Here is an 18,416-nt window from a genome sequence, read left to right as displayed (position 1 = left end):
CCCCCCTCCCGCTGTCCGTGTGCCGTTCCCGCCCCTTCCCCCCTCCCGCTGTCCGTGTGCCGTTCCCGCCCCCCTCCCGCTGTCCGTGGACACACCACACGACACTAGCGGTAAACATGGTCCGCGTTTGCTCCCTGGAGCTCTGGCTTTCTCGGTGATGGAGGAGAAGGACTGCGAGGTTGTCTTCCTTGTCTCGCTCTGCCTGGCCTCTGGTTGCTCATTATTCAGAGAGAGGAGAGAGACGCGCAGTGTGAGTGAGACGGATCCCTCTCAGGTCATCTACTGCAGCAGCAAGCAGCAGGAGAGGGAAGTGAGAGGAAGATGGCGATCCAACTCCTCCTCCGCTGGTGAGCAGACCCTGCGCGAGAAGCTTTGAGCGCACAAAACTTCACCGGCGGCTCCCCTCGCCTCAAAAACAACAACAAAGCACCGGCGAGAAGCTGCGTGGAGCCGCTAATAAAAAACCCACAGAGAAAGCGGTAGGAGCAGCAGAGCCCGCTTGAGTGCAGCGGAAGCAGTGGGCGTCCCGGGCAAGCTCTTGTAAGTTCCTTGCAATTAACCCCCATCTCCGATTGGTAATTGTGTATTTAAATAAATAAATGCAGCCCACGTGCTCTGGGAGAGCGAGCGCGGCGGGAGGAGGGCTTTTTATGTCCAAACGGGAGATGGTTCATCTGGCTGGGGGGGTTTCTCGCTGCTGGTGTTTCATGAGGTGGTTTGTGGGAGGAATTGGTTAACAGACTCATGAGCGGGTATAGCGAAAATCCCGTGTGCAGTAGAGCTGCGGGCAGGGGTGGTTTGGTGTGTGCAGTGTGTGTTGTCTCTGTGTGGACTTGGATCTCAAAACACAGTAAGGGACACGGTATAAGAGAGAACTTTGGGCACCGTATTTAATTTTTACAAATTAAACACTGCCTAGGGCTTGGACAGCCAGTTTAAGATCTTGTTTTGAGAGACAAAGCTTGAGGCTATGGATACGTTTTAGATGAAATCTTCCGTTCCCGGCCATCTCTTTGATCTGTAAACCAACATGGCTTAGTTTATGGAGTTTGATGCCAAGAGTTTTAATTTGCTGAGGCTATTGAGTTCACCAGACTTTGACGGGAGGTTCCTGCCCCTCAATGAGAGGAGGAGAAATTCAGGTTTCTGAGGATGTAACTTTAGTTTCATGTTGAATATTCAGTTGTGCATGCCATTGCCGAAGAGGGAGTGCACGTAGCAGTGTCGGGTGCTTCCTTGTCCCGGCCGTTCGCACCCCAGCCCCTTCCCACGGCCTCTTGGACAGACACCGGCTCCAGCAGCGCGTGCCCTCTCAAGCCACAAACGCTTGGGCCTTAATGACGATTAGTGCCCTGGCCACGTGCTGCCTCGAGCACGCCGGAAAGGGTCCGAGTACATTCACAGGACAGCACCCTCTGACCTCATTGGACTTTCCCCGGCGATAACATTTCATCTGGGCGCTCAGCTCTGGGAAAATGTAATAACAGCGGGTGGTTCATCACGGGGCTTCAGAATTTGGGCCGGGGCTGGCGATTGTCCTCGTTCAGAATATGTGGGTGTGCCTCCCAATCAGCACTATAGGTAACATGCGGCAATCAAAGTCTTTAAGAGCTGATGTCTCAGAGGTGGCCTCTTCATGACCTTGTCTGTGGTAATAAGCGCCTTTTGCCGTAGGTATAGGGCGTTAATGGTCGCTAATGGACCTCTACCAGGGCTGAAGACCTGTGTCCGCTGCAGTCATGATCTCCCCAATCACAGGTCATCACTCCTACAGAGAAGGGTGAGGGGTGCATAGACTAAGGTCACCAGGTCACACATTTCCAGTTCCGTTTTTCCTTCTACTAAACGTTTTTACGTGGAACTTTAGCCCAATGGGTTCTATTAAGGTGCCAAGGGCCACTCGGAATGCACGGGGCTCCTTCCACTTACGCAAAAGCCCAGAACTGGAATAGTATGTCCCCGATAATTTGTAATATTTAGCAGGTAATATTTAGCAGGTGTGTGTGTGTGTGAAGGGGGGGGGGTTAGGTGGAATCATCTTCTTACTCTAATCAAAGTCACCGCTTCACCCATCTCCCTCACCAGTCACCTTCATCTCTGTGTCTTTTATTCCCCCCCCCACCCCCACACACACACACACACCCGTCCCTGCCAGAGTGCTCCACGGACTCCTCAGAAGCATAGAAGGCAACGTCACCTCTAGCATTGTCAATCATGGTTCTGTGTACCTATTCTCGCAACGCTGGAGGCTGGATACTAAGGCTGCAGCAGTTTGACAAGGACCCCATACCTCCTGTGACTCACACGTGTGCTTGACGTATGTATGTTAAATTCATCAGTTATGTCAGCATTATGGAATAAGTGTGGATTGAGCATTTGGGAACACAAGTGACAGAAATATGTTGACCCTAAGAGGAAGTAGGGGTTACTAGAGCCCTGGGACTTCCTAATTTTTCCTGTTTTTAATCATACTGGCTGCTAGCCAGATTAAAGTGTTAGGTGTACCAGGCAGGTATTTTTAAAGCTTAACCCTACCCCCACTCAATACCCTACTCCTTTTCCGCGGCCAACATGGCGAGCACTGTCACCCGCAGAGTAGTGAGTGAAGAGTGAAGAGTGACTAGGGAGTGCTAGGGAGTGCAGAGTGACTAGGGAGTGCTAGGGAGTGCAGAGTGACTAGGGAGTGCTAGGGAGTGCAGAGTGACTAGGGAGTGCAGAGTGACTGCAGAGTGCTAGGGAGTGCAGAGTGATTGCAGAGTGCTAGGGAGTGCAGAGTGACTGCAGAGTGCTAGGGAGTGCTAGGGAGTGCAGAGTGACTGCAGAGTGCTAGGGAGTGCAGAGTGACTGCAGAGTGCTAGGGAGTGCAGAGTGACTGCAGAGTGCTAGGGAGTGCAGAGTGACTGCAGAGTGCTAGGGAGTGCTAGGGAGTGCAGAGTGACTAGGGAGTGCTAGAGAGTGCAGAGTGACTGCAGAGTGACTGCAGAGTGCTAGGGAGTGCAGAGTGACTAGGGAGTGCAGAGTGACTAGGGAGTGCAGAGTGACTAGGGAGTGCAGAGTGACTAGGGAGTGCTAGGGAGTGCAGAGTGCAGAGTGACTAGGGAGTGCAGAGTGACTAGGGAGTGCAGAGTGACTAGGGAGTGCAGAGTGACTAGGGAGTGCTAGGGAGTGCAGAGTGACTAGGGAGTGCTAGGGACTGCAGAGTGACTGCAGAGGCTAATGGCAATGTAAATGACGATGCCATTTATTTATCTGTTTTCAAAACCAACACATAAATACAAATTTTGTCATTTACAATGCCAATAGCTCTAACTTTTCCAAAGGCGAAACCATTGCATTGTAAATGCTTGTTAAGAATATGGGGTTAAATAGTGTATTCTAAAACAAGTTTTCACAGATTTGCTAAAAGGCCCAGAAAGGGCATTCATGAAATACACCAGTATTTCAATTAGAAAGATCAAGATCTAGAAAGGAAGATGGGGGGAGGACACAAACAGAGAAAGATCGAGAAATAGAAAGATTGGAGGGAGGTGATGTGGTAGAGAAATATAGAGACCGCAACATTGAGAGAATGAGTGGCAGGCACAAATAGAAAGAATTTGAGAAAGGGTCAGAGAAAGACAAGTAGACAGCAAGCAAGACAAATGGACAGCAACAGAAGGGAGAGAAGTGTGGATGGGGGTTTTGAAATGACTCTGCGCCACTCAGTTACACCACTGCTTTACCAAGAGAACCAAAAACGTCTGGGAGGCATCTGCATGCACCAGTTCCAACAAAGGAATCCTAGTAACATTTTTCACACTTTAAAAACTGGAAAAAATTATTTATTAGATTTCTACATTTTAACATAAGGAAATTCCAAAGTCTATGAGCAGAAAAATAATGCAGAAACAGCATTTTGCTTCTCTTATGTACCAAATTACTTATCTCCGTGCCAATCACCATTCAAAAGCTTACACTGCAAAAAATGCAAGAAAATTGAACAGCCTGCGAAGGATAATGCTAGAACTCCAATTACCAGGTGTAAATACTACGTGCGGTGGCACCCACAGCAGAAGCTGAAGCTGTGAAGTACACCAATTTATATAGGAGGAGACCGTTTCCGCAAGGTCAGAGTGAGAAATCGTGAAGCCACAGCTACAAGAGCACAGAGAGAAGTGGAATCATAAAAGGCACTAGAGAACAGCACATTAAACAGACAGTCGAGCGCTTTCCCACATTTCTAGAGGACTTTCTGATAAACTTTCCGGTCGTTGCACACTGGTTGGATATTAAGGACAGAGATTGCAATTAGTAAAAACGTTTCTACAGTAGTCAAACATTAAGATTATCACCCACTAGCCAATAGGGGGAAACATTTGCAATGCATCAGTGTCAGCTACTTTTATTTTGTGTCATTGTTTCATTCACATACTGAATGCCTGGGTACAGAGCTGCTTGAGGAGCCAAACTACATTTGAAAGCTGCGCACCAACAGGTTTGCTCTACATCATAACAGTGGGTATCAAGATAGCCCACTATCTATGTGCACTGGTCAGTTGGGCAGTATGGCCAATATTTAAATGCCAAACTCTTGCCATTCACATCTTACCAAGTGCCATAATGCAGCTGCACACAAAGAACATGCTTTTTTTTGTACCTCCAAACATGCTGGCTGGATTACGTGGAGATGAGGATAAGGCAACCCAGTGAACTCTGTGCTACTGGACTGGTCTGTGGCTTCAACATAGTATCGCATTCCATCCTTCTCTCCAGACTCGTGGAGATTGGCCTTAAAGAGCGGGCTTTATTGTGGTGTAAATCCTACTTAATCGAGCGTTGCCAGGCTGTTTCTTCCACCTTATCAGTTGGAATATAAAATCATACAGCAACGAGTCCCTCTACTGTTGGCACTTAGTTCTTATTTGTTTAACATCTATACACGACCACGTTTGATACTTATACGTTCTTTGAGACTCCGTTATATGAATTATGACAACGCTACCCAGCTGCTCAGCTCTATGGACTCTTCAGGGTCAGCCTCTTCGGATTCCTTCCATCATTGTATGAAGCCTGTTACCTCTTGGCTGAGTACATACGCATTAGTTTAACTCGGATAAAACAGCTATTTTGGATTCACCACAGTTTCCCCTACTCTATCTCGCACTTCTGGGCCCAAAACTGGCTCATGCATCCACAGCCTTATAAATTTGTGAAAAACGTTTTGGGGGACGCTGACCAGGGCCGGACTGGCCATAGCGGTCACCTGGCGTTTCCCGGCAGGGGCCCCTGTTTTGGACCCATTGTGGGCCGTATTCCTTACAGGGGGTCAGCAAAATCAGCCCACTGTAACATAATCGGCCGAAACCGGCCCTAGTAAACCGCTCAGCCGCACCCCCCTTTTCCCCAGGGGGCCGGCCAAGCAGTTTGCTAGGGACGGTTTCCGTTCCCAGGCCAGCCCGGACGCTGACCTCTCATTGGTGTCCTGCAATGGCTTCCAGTGGAGAAGAGGATCGCTTTTAAGTCACTCTGCCATGTTCACCGTGCTTACTATCTGCTGGGTCTGACAGATCTTAAAAACAAGTTCTTATGTTATGTCACTACTCTTCCCTGTGAAGATCTGATGTCTTTCTTCTCCAAGTACCTCGAAACCAATGTGACTGGATGAGAGGCAAAGGTTTTTTGGTTGCTGCCGCCAAATTTTGGAATTACCTTCCGCTATCCATGTGCAGTTTGCAGAATCTGCTGCACTTCAGGAAAGCATTAAAGCCTTGGTTCTATGCCAAATGAGTTCCTTTTAAGCACTCTTGTTCTGCCTTCTTCTAGAGCTAGGTCACCTCTATAGGTAGAAGTGCACGTAATAAAACTGGTAACATAACATGTGGGTGTGAGCATGAATCTATTTTCGTACACCAGTGCACCATGATCCAGAAGGTACCATTCAGAGGTACACGTCACTGGCTATGGCAAGTGGGTGGGTGAGATAAGCAAAACATGTCTCTAATTCATTGCTTTATTAAGTAATATGAATGAAACAGATGGGACAAACAAATTGGCCATACACAAGATCTGGATTAATAAGGATCCCTTGCCCCAGATTATATGTGGTACGTGAATGTGCTGCCCTTCCTTGTACCTACTTACATAAGCCGGGGGAGGACAAAACCAGTTCTGTCACAAGCCCTCTGCTATGAATGATCACAAGAACTTCATACATTACTGGGAGGAATTCTACATTGGCATAGCTATTAATACTGCAGCAGGTGTGATTGCCCCCCGGCCCAAGTATCTGAGGGGCCAACTGCAAACCAATGAGATATATACATATAGAGATATACATATAGAGATATATATTTTCTTTTTTATTTAAATGTATTAATACCAAGCCGGTGGATGGAGGGTCATGGCACCTATAATAAGTCACTGATTTCTTGGAGCTGCTTGTAATGTTTCTGAATTTACTTTAGAGGTGAATTCATTTGTGGGGCTTTGCTTCTGAAAGCCATTATATTTTTGTTGAAATATGCAATTGTTCTATAAAACTATTAGTGGTGGAAATCCAAGCAATATTCAGGTTCGTAGACTTTTTTCAACACCAACATTTTCAAAAATTACTAAGTGAACAAATGGTGCTCTGATGTAACAATTTTGTCCAGAAAACTAAGTTCGCATTTCTTGTTTCAGAATTCAGTAGAAATATTTATCACAAAATATTTTTTTTAATTTCATTTACACCTTTTAGTTTAAGTGTCAAGATTACCAATGGCGTGACAGATAGCCAGGACTCTACTTTAGTGTAAGCATTGCATACCCGGTCATGAGAAAGGCGAGAATTCCGGAAAGAAGCTGACAGGAACATTTAAATGCTGTAAGACAGCAAAAACAATTATTTTACAAAGTACTAAGCAAAGGGGGTGAGATGTTGGGGAGTGATATGTGAGACAAAGGGAAAGTTCGAGAAAGAGTTGAATGGGCTTGGTTCCCCGCTAGAAGTATACAAATAATTTGGGTTGGTCTTCCGTTACAAAAAAACAATCATTCACAAAACATTGATGCTTACACTGATGGCTAACTTATTTCAGATATATTAAGTATTTTTGGTGCTCGGTTCATGTTACTGTTTAAGCAGGTATCCCAAGCAGTTTAAGCAAAATGCTTTTTGAAAAATAATCACCTTTTTGCAGGTTTCTGAACCTGACGTATACTGGGTTGGGCTCTGAGATGAAGGCAAAGAGTTTTTCAAATATGTGGACCCACCACTTCCAGGTTCAGAAGAGGCAATCTGGCACAAGTATGTAGATGCTGATCGAAAGCTTCTATAGAGAGTGAAGCGAGGTGGAAACTTCAACCCTAGCATCCTTTCAGAGCCAATGGAGCAAACTTTAGGTTGGACCTGCGTGTATAACTACACTCCTCCAGTACAGGAGGCTGGACGGATACAATAATTTAAAAAACTTTGCAGAATCGCCCAACCAAATTCCCCATAAAGTACTCGGTTGAATATTACAATCTGATTACCAACGCCCCTCCACTTGGCCAGCATTTTGCCCCATTCCTCTACAACATGCTGTACTAGAACTGCTACAGCTCTGCTAAAGGGAGACAGGTACATACTACATAGTCGTAATGAGGTGTACTTTGAGGACTACCTTGTGTTACATGCCATTGGACACCAGGGTTGAAGATGGCCTCTGTAAACAAGGGCCAGTCAAATCTATGCTTCGGTCAACACCATTTGGGCCTCCCCATACCTCTTTGCGCATTGCCATAATCTTACTGTTGTCTCAATTACTCAACACCATTGTTGGCGCATACTTACTGCACATACTACAGATAAATACTTGCACTTTTTAATGCCTATTTGCATATGACCTAGACCAAACTCTGAATTTAGGTCTGCCGTATCTTTGACGAAATATCGAGACATCCAATTCTATACTTAAGCGGACATTCTACTTAGTGGTTTCTTAAAGTTGCAATCACTCTCCTGCCCCTAAGACATAGGTTTTCTGAGGCATACAGACTGACAGAAGAGAAAAGAATGGTGAGGTAGCTGCCCTTGCTTGAGGGGAAAATACATCCATTACGTAAAGGACATGGAACATCGTTCCCACGGTGTTGGCCCGATGAGACGTTATTTTAAGCATTTAAAATGATCCACTAAACATTTTTAGCCAAAAACCAATGCATGCACTAACAGATGACAATTACTGTGTACAACATGGACAGAAAGACAATCAGTTCATAACGCCATAAATCCCACTCCAGTAGGCCAAAAAGCCTGAGTTAGTCCAATACAAGTCCGTGGGGACTGTACACACTTGCATTGAAAATAAAGTTATACTTTGCAGAAATTTGAAGAAAAACAGGAAAACATTTAAAGCACCACACAAACAAATTGGTCGTTAGAAGGTCATGGAAATGTTGTCCATGTAGGACAAAAGCAAGAAAAGAGGTGTGACGCTGCCAAGAACTACCATGCACCCAGAGCTCTATTATGGGTCCTTTCAGACATGCAGCAGCCCTATTATTTTGCCACTGCGTAAAACAAGCGGTAGCAGCGAAAGCCGGAACCAAAAAGAATGTAGCCACACTAAACAAAATTACTGCTTACCCCTCAGGCATGGACGTTTGACGTCTGTGAGTATCCCCACCAGAACCAATGTCACTAGAGGAGTGTAGGTTACTTGGAGAATTGTGACATGGCTGGGTGTGTACCAGAGCAACTGATGAAACCGTCACGTATATTTCAGAACCAGGAGAAAACCTGTTGTTAGGAACAGAAGAGGAAGAGGAAAACTTGAGGTGTTGCACAAGGGTACTTGGAAAACCATTCCCTTGTTTCACCAACGGTTGCACCAAAAATTTAGGAGGTCTGAAAAACTTATCAAGGACAGTTCTGGTCCTCGCAAAACAGCCTCACACTTGAGATCAGACTCCAGAAGTGAAGTCACCTCACTCCATGGCATTGCTGAATCCGCAAATGCCAACATTCTTGTCACTGGAGTTTATAGATCAGGGGTGCTAATACACTCGGCATGCTAGAACAACATAGGGCTGAAGTTATTATGAGGCTAAATGGCACTATCTTCTTTGGATATTTTGTCTGACCTTCCAGTGGGTAGTTCCTTTAATTTCGAATACTTTTCCTAACTCAACATTGTTCTAGGCGCTGCCTTGCTCGTCGATTAAATAAAGTTCAGGGACACAGCAACCTTACTTAGTTGGTACAGCAAGCAGCCAAAGGAGGGGCTAACTCTTTACTTCCACCCCGTTTTCTCCTCTCAAGGTAGTTTTTAAACTTAGCTCAATTTCTAATTTTAAATATTCCAGGTTTCATCCTAAATGATCACACCTTTTGAGCTTTGCATTACACAATGAATACACAACAGTTTACTTTGGTAGAATAATATTTAATTTTCATAGAGCTGGGACTGTGCATGCTTCAATAAGGGAAATTTGCCATATACATTTGAAACACTTGTCCAGGGATTTCTATTTTAAAATCTGATTGTAGGAACAAATGCCAGGGGCCACTGCTGTATCCACTTCCAAAATGTACTGTTCTTGATTAACCTTTTCCATAGTTTGGTGGCAAGCTGCAAACCTCCTGTAAGAGTAAGAAAATTACCAATATAACTCCTTAGAATTCAGTATGTTGCTGACTACTAACCCCGTTCACCTTTGGGTCTCAACTCCACATTTGTCACGCGTCGCAGAACGTGGCACAACTTGGTGCAGCAGAACACGCTCGAGTGTCGTACAAGCTCCACTACATAGTCTATTTCAACATTTTAAGGAGCAGCTTGTGGTACCACAGGAAGATTCTGGGAAGTGTAAATTTCCAGGAAATTAAATGTTTATAAATTAATACCCTAATGCAACACTAGTCCAGGATAAGTTTGCATCATATCTCTCCATGGTTAGAAAGTAATTCAGACTTCAAAAATGCAGGAATGGATCTAAACTCCTTTTATTTTTAGTAAGGAAACCTAATGTAAGTAATACTCTCTAGAATCCATCTAATCAATCAATCATGCTGTATTTGTTGAGCATGACTTATCAACTGTGCAAGTATCCAGGCACTGGGCTGAGGTTCTTAGTCAAAGAGCCAGGTCTTGAACTTCTTAAGTCTGTCAGTGAAGGTGATGTTCTGAGTTGTAGGGGGGAGGGTGTTCCAGGACTTGGCCGTAAAGTGGGAGAAGGACCACCCTCCGGTGGTGGGCGGTGTCTGCGCAAGGATAAGGTGAGCAGAGGTTCCTGAAAGGTTGATGGAAGTTCAAGCGGTGGTTCATGTATGCAGGTCCTAGGTCCTGGAGGGCTTTGTAGGCGCAAGTCTGGAGTTTGAAAGGGCATATTTTCTGGATGGGAATGGGGGGCACTGGAGGTCTCCCAGGTGATGGCGGAGGTGGTGAGGTGGGCACTTTTGGGGAGGTTGAGGGTCAGTCTGGCTGCTGCATTGTGTATCGTCTTTCTTCTCATGAGTTCCCTGGTGGTGCCTGTATAGAGTGCGATGCCGTAGTCCAAATAGCTGGTGATCAGGGTCTGCGTCATTGTTTTCCTGGTGCTGATGGGGAGCCATTTGAAGATTACATGGATCATGCAGAGTGTGTGGAAGCAGACTGAGGAGCCAACATTGGCCTGTCATTTAATCGAGAGTTTGCTGCCCAGACTGATGCCAAGGTTGCTGGCGTGGTGTTTCAATGTGGGGTGGGTCCGAGTTCCAATGGCCACCAGCAGTCGTTCCAGAGGGTGATGTCGATGCCAAAAATCGGCACCTCAGTCTTATCCATGTGGAGTTTAAGGCAGTTGTCCTTCATCCAGGCTGAGATGTTCTTGATGCAGTTGTGGATATTGGATTTTGTGGTGGTGGGTCAGCCGGGGGTGAGAAGACAAGCTGGGTATTGTCGGCATAGATGTTGTGGGTTCTGACGATGTCTGCTAGCGGTGTCATGTAGATGTTGAAGAGGGTTGGAATGAGGGACGAACCAGGAGGGACACCACAGATGGTGCAGGTGGGTTGTGAGGTGAAGGGAGGGATGAGGATTTCCTGGGAACACTCTGTGAGGGATGAAGCCATCCATCTAAGAGCGTCCTCTATGATTCCTATGTGGTGTAGACGTTTGGAGAGTAGTGGGAGATTGTAAAGGCCGCGGAGAGGTCAAGGAGGAATAGGGTGGGCAAATCTACTCTGTAGAGTAGGGTGCGGATGTCGTCGGTCAGTGATCAGGGCTGTCTTGGCGTTGTGGTTGGCTCTAAATCTTGATTAGGAGGGGTCAAGCAGGTTTTTTTGCTCCAAGCGCTTGTGAGTTGGAGGTTGATGACTTTCTCCACGACCTTGGCGGGAAATGGGAGAAATTAGATGGAGCAGCAGTTCTGGAGATCGCTGGGGTCTGCGGAGGGTTTCTTAAGGAGGGGTCTGGCCTCTGGGTTTTTCCAGGCATAAGGAAAGGAGGCTATGGGGGTGTTGAGGATGGTGGCTGATCTCATCCCTTCCGAGGTTGAAGAGTAGATGGTGGCATGGGTCAGTAGGGGCCCTTGAGTGGATGGAGTTCATTAAGGCAACTGTGTTTGGTGTGCTGAGTTGTTCTCATGTGGTGAGCGGGTAGTCGGAGGTGGTCTTCAGGGGGTAGGGAAGCTGAGAGCTCAGTGGGTTGGGATGAAACTTTCTGTACATTGTAGCTATCTTGTGTAAGTGGTCTGCACGAGAGGTGGAGTTCCTCTGAGGAGGTTATCGAGTTTTCAGTAGCTGATGAGCAGGTGAACTCTGATGATGGTGAAGAGTTGCTTAGTCTGGTTGGAGCTGCAGTGTTAATAGCATCCAAAGAAACGCAGGCATGGCGGAAGCAACTATGAAATCTGTTTGGATTCATGAGACCTGGGAAGAAGGTGATCTACTTTTTGATGCCCATAAACCTTACCCTCTTATACTCTTAGTGGAGATAACGACAAGTCCCACTTTCTTGTGCAAGACTTGGACTTACCGGTGGCCTCGAGGCCAGGACCACGTACTGGAGTGGGGCCTGTGCATCGACAATGACATTTAGCGTTTAGCAACATAGAGTTTGTCTCCCAGTCTGAATCAAATTAAGGTGCCTGAGGGCACACTTTCCCCACAACCTAGCTGTGCTCAGAGACCAAGCACCACATACACACCTTGTGTGGGTCCCTCACAAACATCCACTTCCTAAACTAATCACACAGCTTCGACCCAGTTGTTTACAGCAGCAACATTGTTTCCTATCAGTGTGAAAGCTTTTAGGAGGAGTGGTAAGACCAACTAAGTTTGGAGCAGGATCCGTGACAAAGGGAGCAGAAAGAAACAAACGGACATCAGCTTTCAGTAATTGCATTAATATGTTGCTCTGTTCAGTCCATTCTGGGGCTATACGGAGTCATTGTGGACACAAACATTGCTACCTAATGACATGCTGGAGAATTGCTGAAGAGTTTACCAGATCTGGGGCCCATGTATATTATTAAGTTGAGAAACTTGCCGATAGAAGTCTCCATCAGAACTACCAGCATAAACATGGTGAAGGAAAGCTTATAACAAAAAGAGCAACAATCAAATCAAAGAAAACTGAACTAACCAAGAAATGAGAAAACATAACTCCATCAGTAGTAGACTACACAGTTTTGATTTCCAGCAATAATCCCAAAATGTAATCAGATTTAAAGATGCAAGTAAAAGGAAAACTAAACCATAAATTTCAGCTAACGATGATATAGAATCAAAAATCAAGAAAAATAGCTCCTTAGACAGCCACAAGTAATTTTTAACTTTGTAATATGAAAGAAAAACATCATTTAAGACCCTTCATAAACATTTTATTTTTTAACAAACCCCTTAGCAAAGAAGGTACAATATAGACTAAATATACACAAGAGAACGTAAAGCAGGTGGAAACATACTTGTGACTCTTCAAATTAGTATGTGATGGGAGAGAGGATGCAAGGGTCACATTAGTTCATACTATACCAATTCAGTCAGAATCACTGTATGGAAGACTATTTTTTTTGTTTTTAATTTATTTAATCAGACAGCTCAGATATGATGCAGAGGCAATGAGGTGCCTAATTTAAAATCAAGAGAAGTGCAGTGGCTTAGCCGCTTTCAATAAGGAGAAATAAGTTCATGCAACGCATCACAGGTATGAGAGGGACATTACGAGGTTTGGTGTGAACAATATGGGAAGGTTAGTGAACTGAGGCAGTGGGAGAGATAAGATCGCGCTTTTCCTTTAACGTGCGCCTGTGATAAGGAAGGAGGGAAGAATATTGTGAACAGTTTAGCGTTGTGAGTTATTAGAGGGAATACGCAGATTAATACATTGAATTTCAAAACATTTTTATATAATGAGTAATGTTTTTATTGGCATGAAATGAATGTTTTACAAACAAAGCCTAAATTTCATTTATATTTGTAGTGAACCCCTGAAGAAGGGCCATGAAATAGACCGAAATGTATTGGATACAAACACTACCGAGGATGTTATGTAGGTTTCCTGCCTTAGAAAAGGCCGAGATGGGCATATCTACTGCGTCAGAATTGATTACATATTGTTTTTTTCATGCGACGGAGGAAAGGAATGGAAAAGTGAAAATTTGAATAATTGAATAAATCTACATAATTGATTGAATCGTGGCATCTTTTGAGCAACGCACGCAAAAAAAGCTGTGCTTCCGGTATGGGAGAGATAATACGTTCCCTTTAATTGTTTACGTGGTAAAGAACCATCATAAATAGAAATTGAGACAGACTTATTGTTCAAACAAAATCAAAGTTGTGTCCGCTTCGCCTCTCTGTCGGTCTGACTAATTTTATCAAGTTTGCTGAGAATACTGCCACAGTCCTCATGTCTCAGTACCTCTCACAGGTGCATCTCCAAAAGCTCATGAGCTCACTGGCACAAGAGTGAAATGAAAGCGCAATATTTTGCAGCCAAGCGGTCAGCAATTTCAGACGGGAAGCAAAAGGACTCTCCTGGGGTATGAATTATCGCTATCCCCACTCGTTGACCGACGGAGAGGCGAAGCGGACACAACTAGGTTAAACGGCGGAAGGCGTACCGAGAGACAAATGTCAAAAGAGGGGCCTTCCCCCACGACCTCCCATGGGGAAAGTATGTTCGAGTTCTAGAGCTAGACGTGGAGTGGGGATAGCGATAATTCATACCCCATATAGTGGTTGATCTTTATCTAATTATAAAGACGGAGCCCCATTAGATATACGCTCCTGATGAATGCCACGTACACGCATGGGACATTGAGCAGAAACATATTGACCACCAACACTATGGTGAAGGGATATTTCCCTAGTCGCCGCACACTTATTTAAATACCATACTGGTAATCAATTAATTAAAACTAATCTTTATGACAACTGTAATGGTTTTTAGATCACTTTCACTACCCACGGGCCCCCACTTAGTTTAGAAGTGCATCCCTGTCGACAGGTGTATGCCCGCTCTCTATCAAACTGAGTTTTTAGAGGGCGAGGACGGCCTATGATGCAGCATGACACCAGGTGGTGTGTAAGGCCATTCTTTCACTTTTCGTAAGATGCCCCCACCAATCACGCATCTCTAGGCACCTGTAGATCACTTGACTACGAGCAGCCGCATTTGTTTTCAAATTTTGTGTTGAAGGCTGGCTAGCTCCTATCGCTTGTGCCTCTAGTTCCCATCCCCGGTTATACACTAGTGCTAGTGTGCTCTATATGCTTTTATATTGCCATCTAAAACAAGGTCCAGGCTGCATGAATGTAGAAATGAAGTGAAAGAGATGGAGTGATGTTCCAAGTCATTCGTGTCTTCTGTATGCATGCATGCGTTAGTCCGACCTCATGCCTTACTGTTCCAAGCTCTGAAAGCATGGAACCTGTGAGGAAGTAAGTGCCCACTTGTTTTTGGGTGGGTTCTTGAGCTGGACGGGCAGCTGGAGATAAAGGAATGAGCTGGAAGATGAGAGTGGTCCTGGTGGGGTGCTTGGTTTAAATGGAGCAAAGGACCAGCAGTGTAATTGCGGCCGTAAATCGTTCAAGGTGTGCAACCCTGGCTCTAAGGATATTGCCTGGGTTCGTGTTCAAAACTGTGCTCTGTTCCTTCAACATGTACTGACTAAAGGCTGTAAATTAGAATGCTGTAGACCCTGTTGCTCATGATAATACTAACGAGTTATGGCTGGAGCTTTCCCGTCACTGGTTTGTCATGCATTGCATGATAAAGAAAAGCAGATACTCAGTTACTATAATCCAGGTTAATCATACTTATTTTGGCAACAAGAATAGAGGAGTGAAGTCGGCCACAATGACATTAAGACCACAAGGTAGGTAGAGTTCAGGGGCCGAGGAGGACATGAAGTGATGCAGGTGAGGGCAGCGTGGAAGGAGGTGTTGAGAGTTAGGTATTTGTGTTGAAAGAAGCCATAAGTTCCCCCCTGTTTTGAGACCAGAGTGTCAAGCGGACAAGGTTCATAGGAGAATTCATTAAAAGGCAGTGACCAAGGAAAATACATTTCCAATCAAGAACCAAAAGGTAGCTCACCTAGAGGTGGTAGCAAAGTAGAGTGTTACCTTAAGTTTCCTTCATAGAGTTAGAGATAAAAACGAAACAAGGAGGTGCAGATGCTAGAGTCTGAAGGTTCTGAGCTGTAGACAGAGTACTGGCGACTTTGCTTTTGTTTTATTAGCTGAAAACTAATGAAAAGATTCAAGTAAAAAAAGTACTACTACATTACGGTACGTTTTTTGCTTAGCTGGGTGAGGAGGGGTCTTTCTGTACCAGTCTCTAGCCATTAGATAATTGACAACTGGTGTTGGAGGGAGGGCGTTTCAGGATGACCTCCATAATTACTTTGGAGAAAAACATCTTCCTCACACCAAAGTAATAAACAAGCGTAGGCTTCATTACAGCATCCAAGTGTTAAAAATAATTAGCAAGAACCCAAAATTTAAGACGCAACCCTGCCAGGAGCGACCTGGCTTTCAAACAGCATTGTTTGCACCAAGAGCAAACAAATATATGTGCACATAAGATATATTTTTGTTCTGTACATCTGGTTATAATAATTATTCTTTCAATAATAGTCTAACTGATCAAAATACGCTAAAATAAAAAATCAGCCATTCCCTGAACGTAAAGTATTTCCATTTCATTTTTTAAATGGAAAGGCAATTAGTCACCAAATGTGTGAGATTCTACCCATTTCCATGGAAACCGTAGAGAAAAGCCTCACAGTACGAGTGAAACAGAAGGCAGAAACAGAAAATTGGAATAAACAACTGAAATAATATTTAAAGCAATACAATGTATTTTTAAAAAGTGTATGTAACAAGCTCACTGACAAGTTACTAGCTTCCGTCATTTGCAAGAAAACTGAAGGATTTACGGAGAGGCTATTTACAAGGCCTGGTTCCAAATTGGGGTTTACTGCTCGTATTTTTACCCACTTGGATGCTAATGACAAGGGTAACTCGTCATGGAGTGCCCATTCATTTCAATGGAAATTACATTGAAAATGGAGTTCATGTCATAGCAGCCAAGTGTGGTGCCCCGAGCTGGGGGCTTCACAACAGAGCTCATTATTTAAAGTTCCCTACTCAACCTGAGAGGGGTAGGCATGCTCGCTTGAAGTACATACTTTACTTCCACAATTCGATTTCTCCGCTCATCTGAACAAACGTGACAGACGATCATATTACAAAGGGTCGAACTACTGCTGCGGATGCGGCTTACAAGTAAACTAAAACAGAACAGCTGGCACAGACCATACAACCTGGAGAGTTCCACAGCTGTTGCCAAACCAAGGGTCTGTTGCAGCTATCTACAGCAACACAGCTAGCTACATCTGGAAAATACATGTATTCTGTCATCACCTCCAAACATCAGGAAATGAAGAATTGTAACTTCATACATAGAACGCAAAGCACAGTGGGCGAAGCAAATGGCTTGCAGACGAATGTTGGGACATCGCACCTGTAAAGGCTTGGAAAAGAATCAATGCAAGCATGGACAACGAAGACAATACTTGAGACAGCAGCCCTCAGTAGAACTGTGGGCAGTGTCAATAAATGCACAGTAGTGGGAGAGCAACAACAAGGTCATAAATTAGGAGTATTGCCCTGCTGCTAAATGTTCAATATGGGCTGAGTTGTATTATGAAGGGAATTGAATGACACTTATCACATATCCACATAGATTCTCCCAAACAAATGCAGCCAATCGTGTTAATTATTGCAGGCTCCTTCATGACCCTGCATCACACTCCCTGATCCTATAAACACAGAGAAACCAACAGTGCACCTTGTGTGGGCTATACGGCTATCACAATCCACCCCACGGTCCTCTTCTCCTTATCAGCCTCCTTCATGTCTCAGACACTGAACCTTGGTTGCAAACACCAGAACTGTGTGCACTATCATGAAAGGGAGAACCAGTCCACATAGGCTGCCAACACACCAGTATGAGAACTGTGCACGCTACTAGCTGCAAAGTAACACTTCACTCACATGGGAAAAGGTACTGAAGTCCAATACAGCATAGCTTAAACCTGTGAAATGCGAGTCTTGAGGATTTACTTTTACTACGTATTTATTTACCATAAGAATTCATCTAAAATAAATGTTGAAATTCCACTAAACTATATTTCCACAACTGCGCATCCCCCGCCCCACAGGAGCGAAGATCGCATTTACATAACTAACTAAATACATAGAAATGTGCAACAAAGGGTGAGATGCTGAAAGCCTATGCAACTGCTGGTACTGGTGGCTTGAGAGTCAATAGATAAGGGAATCAACTAAATGCAGTTGAAGGGACGCTCCCTTTATGTGCACTCTTCGTGGGATATCTTGCCTTGAGGTGAAGGTGTCGGAGAACCTCTCGTGGTTGCAGGCTTCTCTCAAATAAATAAACATAAAAGAAGGGCGAAATGACTCCAGTGACAGCCGCCACCCCCTTGCACCCTGATCAAGGACATTAGAGGACCATACGGTGCGCTAATGGCAATGACTTACCAGACTGTGCACCAGAGGTGAAGGTAAGTACTGTGGTGATGCATCTGGTTGCATTTATCCCTCTGCAGGAGTGTAGAGATGTAAGAAAGGATTCTCGCTCTGGGTTGCTGCCATGATACCCAACCAGAATCTCCCAGCGGGGTTTCAGGCCACCTTGCATTGGGCGGTCACCTCCTCTTGCCATTGGTCTATTATTGTAAATTTACAATTTGGCTCTGCCAAACATGGGCGAAGGGGACAGCACAATGCAGCCATTGATTGGTTATTGTGAAATTTACATTATGCTCCCCCAACCAAAACATCATAAGGCAATGGTCAAACCACTTCTGGCTTTTGATTAGTTATTGTGAGATTCACATTCTGCTTCCACCTGCCGCATCATAGGTCACGGGGCAAAGGGTTTGCCCACTTCAGCCACTAG

At 44.8% G+C, this 18,416-nt stretch overlaps 1 protein-coding gene across 3 annotated transcripts in view; it reads right to left on the bottom strand.

Moving 5' to 3' along the window:
• The window catches only part of SIPA1L1 (signal induced proliferation associated 1 like 1), a 681,304-nt gene that overhangs the window by 180,138 nt on the left and 482,750 nt on the right, over positions 1–18,416 (bottom strand). The window contains exon 13 of one of the 3 annotated variants that reach the window (XM_078659474.1): positions 8,591–8,743. The exons of the other annotated variants lie outside the window; for them this stretch is intronic. Within the exon in view, the coding sequence (XP_078515600.1) occupies positions 8,591–8,743 (153 nt within the window). The remainder of the gene's footprint in view (positions 1–8,590; positions 8,744–18,416) is intronic. 3 annotated transcript variants of the gene reach the window in all.

This window comes from Lissotriton helveticus, chromosome 9 (assembly GCF_964261635.1).
Source record: "Lissotriton helveticus chromosome 9, aLisHel1.1, whole genome shotgun sequence".
NCBI classification, from domain to species: domain Eukaryota; kingdom Metazoa; phylum Chordata; class Amphibia; order Caudata; family Salamandridae; genus Lissotriton; species Lissotriton helveticus.
This window is presented reverse-complemented; position numbering and strand designations above follow the sequence as displayed.